This window comes from Oncorhynchus keta, chromosome 28 (genome assembly GCF_023373465.1).
Source record: "Oncorhynchus keta strain PuntledgeMale-10-30-2019 chromosome 28, Oket_V2, whole genome shotgun sequence".
Lineage (NCBI taxonomy): Eukaryota > Metazoa > Chordata > Actinopteri > Salmoniformes > Salmonidae > Oncorhynchus > Oncorhynchus keta.
Genome location: NC_068448.1, coordinates 60,804,077 through 60,819,076, shown reverse-complemented (window position 1 = coordinate 60,819,076; position 15,000 = coordinate 60,804,077). Strand labels below are relative to the sequence as shown.

Here is a 15,000-nt window from a genome sequence, read left to right as displayed (position 1 = left end):
CACATTACAGCATGGTACAGCACAGTACAACATGGTACAGCACAGTACAGCATGTTACAGCACAGTACAGCACGGTACAGCACAGTACAGCATGGTACAGCACAGTACAGCATGGTACAGCACAGTACAACATGGTACAGCACAGTACAGCATGGTACAGCACAGTACAGCACAGTACAGCACAGTACAGCATGGTACATCACAGTACAACATGGCACAGCACAGTACAACATGGCACAGCACAGTACAACATGGTACATCACAGTATAACATGGCACAGCACAGTACAACATGGCACAGCACAGTACAACATGGTACATCACAGTACAACATGGCACAGCACAGTACAACATGGCACAGCACAGTACAACATGGTACATCACAGTACAACATGGCACAGCACAGTACAACATGGCACAGCACAGTACAACATGGCACATCACAGTATAACATGGCACAGCACAGTACAACATCGCACAGCACAGTACAACATGGTACATCACAGTATAACATGGCACAGCACAGTACAACATCGCACAGCACAGTACAACATGGCACATCACAGTATAACAACAGCACAGTGGCACAGCACAGTACAACATGGTACATCACAGTACAACATGGCACAGCACAGTACAACATGGCACAGCACAGTATAACATGGCACAGCACAGTACAACATGGCACAGCACAGTACAACATGGTACATCACAGTATAACATGGCACAGCACAGTACAACATCGCACAGCACAGTACAACATGGTACATCACAGTATAACATGGCACAGCACAGTACAACATGGCACAGCACAGTACAACATGGCACAGCACAGTACAACATGGTACATCACAGTATAACATGGCACAGCACAGTACAACATGGTACATCACAGTATAACATGGCACAGCACAGTACAACATCGCACAGCACAGTACAACATGGTACATCACAGTACAACATGGCACAGCACAGTACAACATGGCACAGCACAGTACAACATGGTACAGCACAGTACAACATGGTACATCACAGTACAACATGGCACAGCACAGTACAACATGGTACAGCACAGTACAACATGGTACAGCACAGTACAACATGGCACAGCACAGTACAACATGGCACAGCACAGTACAACATGGCACAGCACAGTACAACATGGTACATCACAGTACAACATGGCACAGCACAGTACAACATGGTACATCACAGTACAACATGGTACAGCACAGCACAGGCACAGCACAGTACAACATGGCACAGCACAGTACAACATGGTACATCACAGTACAACATGGCACAGCACAGTACAACATGGCACAGCACAGTACAACATGGTACATCACAGTATAACATGGCACAGTACAACATGGTACATCACAGTATAACAACACAACATGGCACAGTACAACATGGTACATCACAGTACAACATGGCACAGCACAGTACAATGGCACAGCACAGTACAACATGGTACATCACAGTACATGGCACAGCACAGTACAACAGTACAACATGGCACAGCACAGTACAACATGGCACAGCACAGTACAACATGGCACAGCACAGTACAACATGGTACAGCACAGTACAACATGGTACATCACAGTACAACATGGCACAGCACAGTACAACATGGCACAGCACAGTACAACATGGTACATCACAGTATAACATGGCACAGCACAGTACAACATGGTACATCACAGTATAACATGGCACAGCACAGTACAACATCGCACAGCACAGTACAACATGGTACATCACAGTACAACATGGCACAGCACAGTACAACATGGCACAGCACAGTACAACATGGCACAGCACAGTACAACATGGTACATCACAGTATAACATGGCACAGCACAGTACAACATGGTACATCACAGTATAACATGGCACAGCACAGTACAACATCGCACAGCACAGTACAACATGGTACATCACAGTATAACATGGCACAGCACAGTACAACATGGCACAGCACAGTACAACATGGCACAGCACAGTACAACATGGTACATCACAGTATAACATGGCACAGCACAGTACAACATGGTACATCACAGTATAACATGGCACAGCACAGTACAACATGGTACATCACAGTACAACATGGCACAGCACAGTACAACATGGCACAGCACAGTACAACATGGTACAGCACAGTACAACATGGTACATCACAGTACAACATGGCACAGCACAGTACAACATGGCACAGCACAGTACAACATGGTACAACACAGTACAACATGGTACAGCACAGTACAACATGGCACAGCACAGTACAACATGGCACAGCACAGTACAACATGGCACAGCACAGTACAACATGGTACAGCACAGTACAACATGGCACAGCACAGTACAACATGGTACATCACAGTACAGCATGGTACAGCACAGTACAACATGGCACAGCACAGTACAACATGGCACAGCACAGTACAACATGGTACATCACAGTACAACATGGCACAGCACAGTACAACATGGCACAGCACAGTACAACATGGTACATCACAGTATAACATGGCACAGCACAGTACAACATGGTACATCACAGTATAACATGGCACAGCACAGTACAACATCGCACAGCACAGTACAACATGGTACATCACAGTACAACATGGCACAGCACAGTACAACATGGCACAGCACAGTACAACATGGTACATCACAGTATAACATGGCACAGCACAGTACAACATGGTACATCACAGTATAACATGGCACAGCACAGTACAACATGGCACAGCACAGTACAACATGGCACAGCACAGTACAACATGGTACAGCACAGTACAACATGGTACATCACAGTACAACATGGCACAGCACAGTACAACATGGCACAGCACAGTACAACATGGTACATCACAGTATAACATGGCACAGCACAGTACAACATGGTACATCACAGTATAACATGGCACAGCACAGTACAACATCGCACAGCACAGTACAACATGGTACATCACAGTACAACATGGCACAGCACAGTACAACATGGCACAGCACAGTACAACATGGTACATCACAGTATAACATGGCACAGCACAGTACAACATGGTACATCACAGTATAACATGGCACAGCACAGTACAACATCGCACAGCACAGTACAACATGGCACAGCACAGTACAACATGGTACAGCACAGTACAACATGGTACATCACAGTACAACATGGCACAGCACAGTACAACATGGCACAGCACAGTACAACATGGTACAACACAGTACAACATGGTACAGCACAGTACAACATGGCACAGCACAGTACAACATGGCACAGCACAGTACAACATGGCACAGCACAGTACAACATGGTACAGCACAGTACAACATGGCACAGCACAGTACAACATGGTACATCACAGCACAGCATGGTACAGCACAGTACAGCACAGTACAACATGGCACAGCACAGGACAACATGGCACAGCACAGTACAGCAAAATACAATACAGTACAGCACAGTACAGCACAGTACAGCACAGTACAGCATTCACATCACAACACAGCACAGCTCAGCACACACAGCATAGTACAGCACAGTACAGCACAGCACAGAATAGCATAGCACAGTACAACACAGAATAGCATAGCACAGCACAACACAGCACAGCTCAGCACACACAGCATAGTACAGCACAGTACAGCACAGCACAGAATAGCATAGCACAGTACAACACAGAATAGCATAGCACAGTACAACACAGCTCAGCACAGTCACACCCTGCAAATAGTCCTCTTCAAGCTTGCGTTAATTATTAGTTCTGTCAGTGCTAGTGAGATGCTAGTTCAGTCCTACCATTGACTTTCTGCACAGACTGTACTGTATGTTGCGCTGCTCTGGATAAGTGCATGGGCTGAAGGACGGCATTGGACAATACATACATTGTATTGTGCATTAAAAAGAAATGTACAAAATAATTACAACAATGAGGTGAGGCGTGCCGGAGTTACGATTCTGATAAGTGAGTGCTACAGTAGAGTGGTATTTGTTTTACGTGCTGTGTAGCATTGCTGCAAGCACATGTAAACCCCATGTGAGGTAGATGGGAAAATAACACTTTTGCATGTTATCACTGTATCATTTCAGTCCCCCCAGGCTGTTTGTATGCTGTAGATAGACAGATTACAGTCCTGTATGTTCAGACAGGTTGAAACATGCCAATGATACGCAGGGTAAAAAAAACTAGATGTCTTATTGCCACATACTCCGGATAGGTGCAGTGTTGTTTTACAAGGTCAGCCATAGTACTAGGTACCTAGTACCTAGTACATAGTTCTAGGTTTAAGTGCCTTGCCCAAGGGCACATCAGCAGATTTTTTTTATCAGCTCGGGTATTCAAACAAGTGTTCTTTCAGTTACAGGCCCAACGCTCTAACCGCTAGGCTACCTGCCACCGGAGGCAACCTGCCCCCGTTTCTGCCCCAAGTTGGGTTGCAACACTTCTTCCCTGAAGGGAGCCGGTAGAGCTGAGCGAGAGAGAGAGAGAGAGAGAGAGAGAGAGAGAGAGAGAGAGAGAGAGAGAGAGAGAGAGAGAGAGAGAGAGAGAGAGAGAGAGAGAGAGAGAGAGAGAGAGAGAGAGAGAGAGAGAGAGAGAGAGAGAGAGAGAGAGAGAGAGAGAGAGAGAGAGAGAGAGAGAGAGAGCTGCTCGAAACGTTCCCTTCAACTCCACTTAATTCATCTCCTTTTTCCTCTCTTACGAAGGCAGAGCTTTTCAATGCCTTCCAGTTTCACCAGAGCTGAAGTCTTAATTGCTCGCGTGTGAAGCATGCCACTGCAGCACTGGTGAAGAAACCCAGAGAGACTGTTAGACAGCCTGCTCAAGGTTATTTAAACCATCACAAAGAAAACGAGAGGAAAAGAGAAAAAAGAAAACTGCATCTGCGTGGAAACTACATTAAGAAAGTGTTTGAAACAGACAATGCCCTGTCCTTGGCTCTGCATCACACTGCTGTGGTATTGAGGCCCTGCCGCCTTCCTTCCACAAGCTACAGCAACTCCAGCCAAGAGGGTCCAGTCAGTCTAAATTAAGCTCTGGCATTTCAGTGTACAATAGGCCCGTCACTGGGGTTTGTTTTGGTGCGTAGAATATGGATTAGGCCATATTATTGGGGGATTACGGCTCTAAGAGGGAGATAAGAGGATAATAATGGAGACTAATAGAGATCAAGAGAGGACAGGGCTTTCTTTGAGAGAGACAGACAAAGGGGGCTGACTCTATTGGCTCTGTGTCTCTATACCCTCCATACCCCCCCTCCTCCCTGCCCCACTCTGCCCTGCTGATACCCTCTAAATGGGGGCGACTGCCCTTCCATCAGCCCCCTCCCCTGGTCCCGTGAATACCAACTGGTAATGAGGAATGGTGCCCCTGTCTATCGACGTCTACACACACACACACACACACACACGCACGCACGCACGCACGCACACACACACACACACACACACACACACACACACACCCCTCTCCATCACTCATGTGTCAGAAACCCAACCTGGTCTCAGGGCATTTCGTATGATTAGTTACGTTTCGTATGGTATGTATTCATATGTGGGTATCCATCATCCATTTCATATGATATGTTATGGACAAATTCTAATTTGTTGTGGCTAACATTAGGTAGGGGGCTAACGCTAGCTTTAGCTATCTGTCTAACGTTAGCAAGGTTATGGGGTTATGGTTTCAGGTTCCTTAATGAACCTATTAAAACTCACGGACGATTAGTAAAGCTTAAACCAAGTTTGTTCTCCCATTGGGTCATACAGCTGCATAAGACATATACATATTTCTACCAGTGGTAATATATACTCCTTCTCTCTAAACATTACATATTTAATACTAGGCAGGAAGTCGGAAGTTTACATACACTTAGGTTGGAGTCATTAAAACTTGTTTTTCAACCACTCCACAAATTTCTTGTTAATAACAAACTATAGTTTTGTCAAGTCGGTTAGGACATCTACTTTATGCATGACAAAAAAAAGTAATTTTCCCAACAATTGTTTACCGACAGATTATTTCACTTATACAATTCCAGTGGGTCAGAAGTTTACATACACTACGTTGACTGTGCCTTTAAACAGCTTGGAAAATTCCAGAAATTTATGTCATGGCTTTAGAAGCTTCTGACAAGCTAATTGTCATAATTTGAGTCAATTGGAGGTGTACCTGTGGATGTATTTCAAGGCCTACTTCAAACTCAGTGCCTCTGCTTCACATCATGGGAAAATCAAAAGAAATCAAGGAGATGCGTTCTGTCTCCTAGAGATGAACGTACTTTGTTGCGAAAAGTGCAAATCAATCCCAGAACAACAGCAAAGGACCTTGTGAAGATGTTGTAGGAAACAGGTACAAGATCTATATCCACAGTAACATGAGTCCTATATCGACATAACCTGAAAGGCCGCTCAGCAAGGAAGAAGCCACTGCTCCAAAACCGCCATAAAAATGCCAGACTACGTTTTGCAACTGCACATGGGGACAAAGATCGTACTTTTTGGAGAAATGTCTTCTGCTCTGATGAAACAACAATAGAACTGTTTGGCCATAATGACCATCGTTATGCTTGGAGGATTGCAAGCCGAAGAACACCATCCCAACCGTGAAGCATGGGGGTGGCAGCATTATGTTGTGGGTGTGCTTTCCTGCAGGAGGGACTGGTGCACGTCACATAATAGATGGCTTCATGAGGGAGGAAAATTCTGTGGATATATTGAAGCAACATCTCAAGACATCAGTCAGGAAGTTTAAGCTTAGTGGCAAATGGGTCTTCCAAATGGACAATGACCCCAAGCATACTTCAAAAGTTGTGGCAAAATGGCTTAAGGACAACAAAGTCAAGGTATTGGAGTGACCATCACAAAGCCCTGACCTCAATCCTATAGAAGATTTGCGGGCAGAACTGAAACCTGACTCAGTTACACCAGCAGCTCTGTCAAGAGGAATGGGACAAAATTCCCCCAACTTATTGTGGGAAGCTTGTGGAAGGCTACCCAAAACGTTTGACCCAAGTTAAACAATTTAAAGGCAATGCTATCAAATACTAATTAAGTGTATATAAACTTCTGGCCCACTGGGAATGTGATGAAAGAAATAAAAGCTGAACTACATCATTCTCTCTACTATTATTCTGACATTTCACACTCTTAAAATAAAGTGGGGATCCTAACTGACCTAAGACAGGGACTTTTTACTAGGATTAAGTGTCAGGAACTATGAAAAACTGAGTTTCAATGTATTTGGCTAAGGTGTATGTAAACTTCCGACTTCAACTGTAAGTGATACGGGACACAAACTGTTCCTTCTCCCTTAAGGTGACCTGACCTGACCTCGACCCCCTTTCTCACTAATCCACAGCTCTCCATCAGTGCCTGCCAACATGTGATGATACTTCCTTTACTCAATACATTCCGAGCTTAATTACATCCACCTTCCTCCTACAGATAACCATTCACTTCTGGTGTAGACCCAGACTTTGGCACCCCTCATGTCTCCAGTATAACTGATGATTAACAATTTTCAAAGTTTAGAAAGCCGAACCCAAAGGTTAGGGTTAAGGTCAGGAATTAGGTTGAAGGCGTTAAGGTTAGGTGTAGGGGATGGGTCAGCTGAAAGGGTTAAGGTTAGGATTAGGATTAGGGGAAAGGTTAGCTAACATGCTAAATAGTAGCAAAGTAGCAAAGTAATTAAAAAAGTAGCAAGTAGTTGAAAAGTTGTTAATTAGCTGAAATGCTAAAGTTGTCCATGCAGCGATTCAAACACGCAACTTTTGGGTTGCTAGACGTTTGCGTTATATGCACACCCATCCAACCCTACCATTCACCCTCCTTTTGTTTTAGCCTTAATTAATCTTCTGTTTTATGTTAACATACCATTCGTAACATTTCATACTAATTTGCGTGTCCCTGGTTTACAGTTACTATGTAACGTGTAGTCTATGAGACCAGGCTGCAGAAACCTTTGGGCCCATGCATTACCAAGGCAGCGGTCGCTCCGCATGGGTCCACTGGGGGATCGATCTCAATGATCACCAGAACATTACACTCATCCCTTATTCATGGCCCACAGGTACAGCAATGACGTGAAGCACATCAAGATCCTGACCAGAGATGCCTGCTTCCACATCGCTGAGAACAAGAAGTTCAGGAGTATATTAGTGAGTCTGTTTCCCTTTCACAGCACCACCTCTGCATTTCGCACATAAATAAATCACTCAGCGTTTCTTTAATTAAATGTCAAAACATGAATTTATTTTTAGCCCCTTGCTGTGTGAAAATAGCTCTGATTAGAGGTGGATTACTGGTGTGGTTGACTTTACTGCCGTAGGCCTTGTAGAGAGTTATAGACAGGGATCGGTCCAGGGTGGATTGGATGTGTTCTCTCCCTTCTATTCACCCAGGATTGTGTTTCCTTCAGCTGCGGTTAGAAATGAGATTTTACTGTTAGTCCTACTCTGTACGTGTATGCTAGTTTTATTTCACCCAAACTTTTAATCTTCATATTAAGTTAATCATTTTGTTGATTTATGTTAATTGGTATTGGACAGAGGACATTTTAAAACAGATTTTGAATTATATAGAAAACACTACTATTTTTTCCTAAATAATTTTCATGCCAATGGTATTGTTGTGTGAGGCTATTTGGCTAACTGTGAGAATGTGTGTGTGCGCGTGTGTGTGTGCACGTGTGTGCACGTGTGTGTATGCGCGTGTGTGTGCGTGTGCGCGCGTGTGTGTGTGTGTGTGTGTGTGTGTGTGTGTGTGTGTGTGTGTGTGTGTGTGTGTGTGTGTGTGTGTGTGTGTGTGTGTGTGTGTGTGTGTGTGTGTTACAGGAACTAATTGAGTACTACAAACACCATTCATTGAGGGAAGGCTTCAGAAGCCTGGACACCACACTGCAGTTCCCCTACAGAGAGCAGGAGAATGCTGCTATGCTCCACACCAACAGACCCGGAGGAAACAGTGAGTATAAAAACAACACATCACAAACACAGTACAACACTACACTCTTAGAAATAAAGGTGCTATCTAGAACCAAAAAGGGTTATTTGGGTCTCCCTATAGGAGAAACCTTTGAAGAGCCCCTTTTGGTTCCAAGTAGAACAATTTTGGGTTCCCAAAAGACCTAAAAAAGGATTCTATCTGGAACCTAAAATTGTTCTCCTATGGGGACAGCCGCAGAACCCTTTTGGAACCCTTTTTTCAGTGTACACATAAAGGCACTGCCTCCTTTAGGTCTGTAGTCAGGACCTACAAATAACAATCAAACACTTCATCATTGAATTTCGGTTCCTATCATGTGATGACTGCCTACCGTGACGCTGAATACTAACCTCCCAGGAGAGATAGTTGGCTAGGTACATTCATGCATGGTTTTGTTTTGGATAAGCTCTTTGCTGAGACAGTGAAAATACAAATTATACTGTATACTGCTCTTTTTACTGTCTAGAGAAGGGATGGAGGTCTAGTGGCAGTTCTAGAAACAGGCTTTTTACTGTCTAGAGATGGGATGGAGGTCTAGTGGCAGTTCTAGAAACAGGCTTTTTACTGTCTAGAGAAGGGATAGAGGTCTAGTGGCAGTTCTAGAAACAGGCTTTTTACTGTCTAGAGAAGGGATAGAGGTCTAGTGGCAGTTCTAGAAACAGGCTTTTTACTGTCTAGAGACGGGATGGAGGTCTAGTGGCAGTTCTAGAAACAGGCTTTTTACTGTCTAGAGAAGGGATGGAGGTCTCGTGGCAGTTCTAGAAACAGGCTTTTTACTGTCTAGAGAACGGATGAAGGTCTAGTGGCAGTTCTAGAAACAGGCTTTTTACTGTTTAGAGAAGGGATGGAGGTCTAGTGGCAGTTCTAGAAACAGGCTTTTTACTGTCTAGAGAAGGGATGGAGGTCTAGTGGCAGTTCTAGAAACAGGCTTTTTACTGTCTAGAGAAGGGATGGAGGTCTAGTGGCAGTTCTAGAAACAGGCTTTTTACTGTCTAGAGAAGGGATGAAGGTCTAGTGGCAGTTCTAGAAACAGGCTTTTTACTGTCTAGAGAAGGGATGGAGGTCTAGTATCAGTTCTAGAAGCAGGTTCAGTAGAAAAAACAGGAGAGTTTGTTATGAACAGTACCACAGAAACCTGGCTTAGAATGGTGTTGCTATGGCTGCGATAGCTGGCTGATAAGTCTTGGGTAAAGAGTGTGTGCTGGGTGACATTTCACTGTGAGCACAGCAACACACCTGGAGAGAGGACAGGTGGTTCACAGGATGATTATGATTGCTCCAATTTCAATCTCTCATTCAATCTCTCATTGGCAGATTTAATTAGTCATTAGCTGGTCGTTTTTGTTGCTTAGAATATGTTGTATGACGAAACAAATGACATTTTGAACAGTTTGTTTTGGAATAGTTGTATAGTGAAATTAGCAAGACATTGGCTCAAAAAGGTGTACTATAATCAAATAGTGTATAGTATCTGACACTTTCTGTGGTTTGTGGACTGGTTTTTGGACTGATTTGTGGACTGGTTTGTGGACTGGTTTTTGGACTGATTTGTGGACTAGTGTGTGGACTGGTTTGTGGACTGGTTTGTGGACTGATTTGTGGACTGGTTTGTGGACTGGTGTGTGAACTCATTTGTGGACTGGTGTGTGAACTCATGTGTGAACTGGTTTGTGAACTGGTTTGTGGACTGGTTTGTGAACTGGTTTGTGGACTGGTGTGTGGACTGGTTTGTGAACTGATGTGTGGACTGGTTTGTGAACTGGTTTGTGGACTGATGTGTGGACTGGTTTGTGAACTGGTTTGTGGACTGGTGTGTGGACTGGTTTGTGAACTGATGTGTGGACTGGTTTGTGAACTGATGTGTGGACTGGTTTGTGAACTGATGTGTGGACTGGTTTGTGAACTGATGTGTGGACTGGTTTGTGAACTGGTTTCTGGACTGGTGTGTGGACTGGTTTGTGAACTGGTTTGTGGACTGGTGTGTGGACTGGTTTGTGAACTCATGTGTGGACTGGTTTGTGAACTGATGTGTGGACTGGTTTGTGGACTGGTGTGTGGACTGGTTTGTGAACTGGTTTGTGGACTGATGTGTGGACTGGTTTGTGAACTGGTTTGTGGACTGGTTTGTGAACTGATGTGTGGACTGGTTTGTGAACTGATGTGTGGACTGGTGTGTGGACTGGTTTGTGAACTGATGTGTGGACTGGTTTGTGAACTGATGTGTGGACTGGTTTGTGGACTGATTTGTGAACTGGTTTGTGGACTGGTTTGTGAACTGATTTGTGGACTGGTGTGTGGTCGGGTTTGGGAACTGGTTTGTGGACTGGTTTGTGAACTGGTTTGTGGATCGATTTTGTGGAGTGGTGTGTGAACTGGTTTGTGGACTGGTTTGTGAACTGGTTTGTGGACTGGTTTGTGGACTGGTTTTGTGGACTGGTGTGGGACTGGTTTTGTGGACTGGTGTGTGGACTGGTGTGTGGCCTGGTTTTGTGGACTGGATGGTTCTGAATCTGTTTCTAGTTTTAATAGAAGTGATTCTCAATCAGAGTCAGAATATAGTGGTGGTCCCTGTCAGTTAAGACAGTGTTAGTAGCACTGTGTTACTGTATATCATGAATACTGGATAGTCCCGTACTGCTGTTACAGCGTGGATAAGAAGACAGCAGAGACAGAGAAGTGGCATGTTGGACCCCATTGGTGAGGAAGGGGTTAAATGCAGTACCCGACGCCGGCAGCACACCCGCAGCACTGGAGCCTCTCTCTGGGGTTGATGGAGAGTTTATGACGCATCGCAATCAGTGCTGAGATTAGATTTCATTGTAGCACCATATGTCACCGTGTGAAAAGCGCAAGAAAAACTCCCAGGATTCGCTGAAGGTCGTGTTGCAAGTGCTGGGGAAACACGACAGAACAGAAAGGCAGAGGATATAGTGAGTCAGAAGCTGGATGCTGCATGTCTCACTTTTCATTTCTCTTGTCACTCAAATGGCTCTTGAATGTCTCTCGGCCTAAAAACAAACACACATACAGAGAGGAAGGTTGGAGAGCAACTCGTCCCTCACTGAGAGAATTGAATTCCAACCTGTTTGTTTTCTCTCTCTCTTTTTGTTATCTCTCCTTCGCTCTCCTTCTCTCTCCTTCGCTCTCCTTCTCTCTCATCCTCTCCTTCGCTCTCCTTCTCTCTCATCCTCTCCTTCTCTCTCATCCTCTCTCCTTCGCTCTCCTTCTTTCTCATCCTCTCCTTCTCTCTCATCCTCTCTCCTTCGCTCTCCTTCTCTCTCATCCTCTCCTTCTCTCTCATCCTCTCCTTCTCTCTCATCCTCTCTCCTTCGCCCTCCTTCTCTCTCATCCTCTCCTTCTCTCTCATCCTCTCCTTCTCTCATCCTCTCTCCTTCTCTCCTCCTCTCTCCTTCACTCTCCTTCTCTCTCATCCTCTTCTTCTCTCTCATCCTCTCCTTCTCTCTCATCCTCTCTCCTTCTCTCTCATCCTCTCCTTCTCTCTCATCCTCTCCTTCTCTCATCCTCTCTCCTTCTCTCTCCTCCTCTCTCCTTCTCTCTCATCCTCTCTCCTTCTCTCTCATCCTCTCCCCTTCTCTCTCATCCTCTCCTTCTCTCTCATCCTCTCCTTCTCTCTCATCCTCTCTCCTTCGCTCTCCTTCTCTCTCATCCTCTCCTTCTCTCTCATCCTCTCCTTCTCTCTCATCCTCTCCTTCTCTCATCCTGTCTCCTTCTCTCTCATCCTCTCCTTCTCTCTCCTTCGCTCTCCTTCTCTCTCATCCTCTCCTTCTCTCTCCTCCTCTCTCATCCTCTATCCTTCTCTCTCCTTCTCTCTCATCCTCTCCTTTTCTCTCATCCTGTCTCCTTCTCTCTCCTCCTCTCTCATTCTCTCTCCTTCTCTCTCATCCTCTCTAAGGCCCCGACTCATAGAATTCAGCTCCATTCTTTACTTGTAAATCACTCTTTTGTTCAGTTGTTCATTTCTACCAGCATGACTGAAATGCCAATGCAGTTTATGTTCTGTTTTGGACATGACTCTGCTGTGTATGTCTACATATCTCAAAACCCTCCTGGTCCCTGTCGATTTATACCATCATCAACCCTAGCAGCATCAGACTTCCCAGTTGGACAATGGAATGAGCAGGATGGAATAGGCAGGAAGTTTGGCAAACCAGGGAATTTGGAGAAAGTTACTGGGTGACAACCTTAATCAACTCTCTTGGGGACCTTAGCATCGCTGGTGGTCCATCACACATGGGTAATATGTAGGTTATTACCTGCATGATACAGTATGTGTCTAGAGTAAGCAGGCTCCTCAGAGGACACAGTATGTGGTCGTAAGGAAACATATTTCCTGCAGAGGAGAGAGAGATATAAGCTACAGATATTAAAATGCTCATCAGATTTCTCCTCTGATCTCCTTTGCTGTGATAGCTTCTTTCTAATATCAATTTTTAGAGGATATGCTTGCGAGAGTTGACCAGGGAGTCTGGTTGGTGGTGGGTATGTTGCTTGCGTGCCCGCTCGTGTGTGTGTGTGTGTGTGTGTGTGAAGTTTGTATTCATATGATTATGACCCAACACAGCAGACAGTGGGTTGTTAGTATGGATAGGCAGCGATGGCTCATGAATAAAATGTCTCTGTGTGAGGCTGCATAGCAGCAGTCGTTAGGCCTGTGACTGTGAGCAAGGTAAACATATTGCATGGTTGACATCAGCTCTGTTGCATTGCTCTGGGCCTGCTGGTCAGACGGGGATTCGTATGGTAGCAGGATGAGGGCCAGAACTGCCAGAGCGGATAGCAGGTGCATGGGGTGGAAGGGTGCTTGAGAGGGGTAAACACACACACACACACACACACACACACACACACACACACACACACACACACACACACACACACACACACACACACACACACACACACACACACACACACACACACACACAGTCTGGACACAAAGAAACACAGTTGGGTAAATTTCATTTCAATGATATTAATGTCAATTCAATATCTCATAAAATATGAATGGGCAGCGTTTGAAAAATGTACTGTATGTTAAATAAATCAACGTGTCCATTTATCGGAAATCAACACGTTCTTAAAACGAATGGACATTTTCGAATAACTGATTTGAACTTCAGTTCTGTCCCTGGATGGGTTTTTGAATAGAAATGGAAAGTCGTCCAGCACAGCATTCTACAGGGGGACCATCATTTAGCTCAGTGAAGATGCTGTGGTTGTTTGGGTTTCTGGTCAGAGGATATTTTCATGTCTTATCAAACTGCACTGTTCTGCTGCCAGCTACTTCTTTTGCCTGTAAACTTTGAGTTGGGATTAAACATGCTTTCCCTTCGCTTCTCTCTCCTTTATTCTACCCTCCCCTCTTCCCCTCCACCACTATACCCTGCTTTCTCCCCTTTCCTCCCCTCTTCCCTTCCACTCCTCTACCCTGCTTTCTCCCCTTTCCTCCCATCTTCCCCTCCACTCCTCTACCCTGCTTTCTCCCCTTTCCTCCCCTCTTCCCTTCCACTCCTCTACCCTGCTTTCTCCCCTTTCCTCCCATCTTCCCCTCCACTCCTCTACCCTGCTTTCTCCCCTTTCCTCCCCTCTTCCCTTCCACTCCTCTACCCTGCTTTCTCCCCTTTCCTCCCCTCTTCCCTTCCACTCCTCTACCCTGCTTTCTCCCCTTTCCTCCCATCTTCCCCTCCACTCCTCTACCCTGCTTTCTCCCCTTTCCTCCCCTCTTCCCCTCCACTCCTCTACCCTGCTTTCTCCCCTTTCCTCCCCTCTTCCCCTCCACCACTATACCCTGCTTTCTCCCCTTTCCTCCCCTCTTCCCTTCCACTCCTCTACCCTGCTTTCTCCCCTTTCCTCCCCTCTTCCCTTCCACTCCTCTACCCTGCTTTCTCCCCTTTCCTCCCATCTTCCCATCCACTCCTCTACCCTGCTTTCTCCCCTTTCCTCCCCTCTTCCCCTCCACTCCTCTACCCT

General features: G+C 45.4%; 2 protein-coding genes across 10 annotated transcripts in view; one reads left to right on the top strand and one right to left on the bottom strand.

Annotated features, from left to right (window-relative positions):
* Positions 1 to 15,000, top strand: part of LOC118378233 (guanine nucleotide exchange factor VAV3) — a 153,209-nt gene that overhangs the window by 128,658 nt on the left and 9,551 nt on the right. For all 5 annotated transcript variants that reach the window (XR_008083590.1, XR_008083589.1, XR_008083588.1 and 2 more), the window contains exons 24-25: positions 8,096 to 8,183; positions 8,859 to 8,988. Coding sequence is in view for 1 of the 5 variants with exons in the window: in XM_052483375.1 (XP_052339335.1) it covers positions 8,096 to 8,183; positions 8,859 to 8,988 (218 nt within the window). In the remaining 4 variants the exon portion in view is untranslated. The remainder of the gene's footprint in view (positions 1 to 8,095; positions 8,184 to 8,858; positions 8,989 to 15,000) is intronic.
* Positions 14,381 to 15,000, bottom strand: part of LOC127912839 (collagen alpha-2(VI) chain-like) — a 1,467-nt gene continuing 847 nt past the window's right edge. For all 5 annotated transcript variants that reach the window (XM_052483382.1, XM_052483379.1, XM_052483380.1 and 2 more), the window contains exon 2: positions 14,381 to 15,000. This exon is cut by the window's right edge and continues 177 nt beyond it. In XM_052483382.1, coding sequence (XP_052339342.1) covers positions 14,381 to 15,000 — 620 coding nt within the window.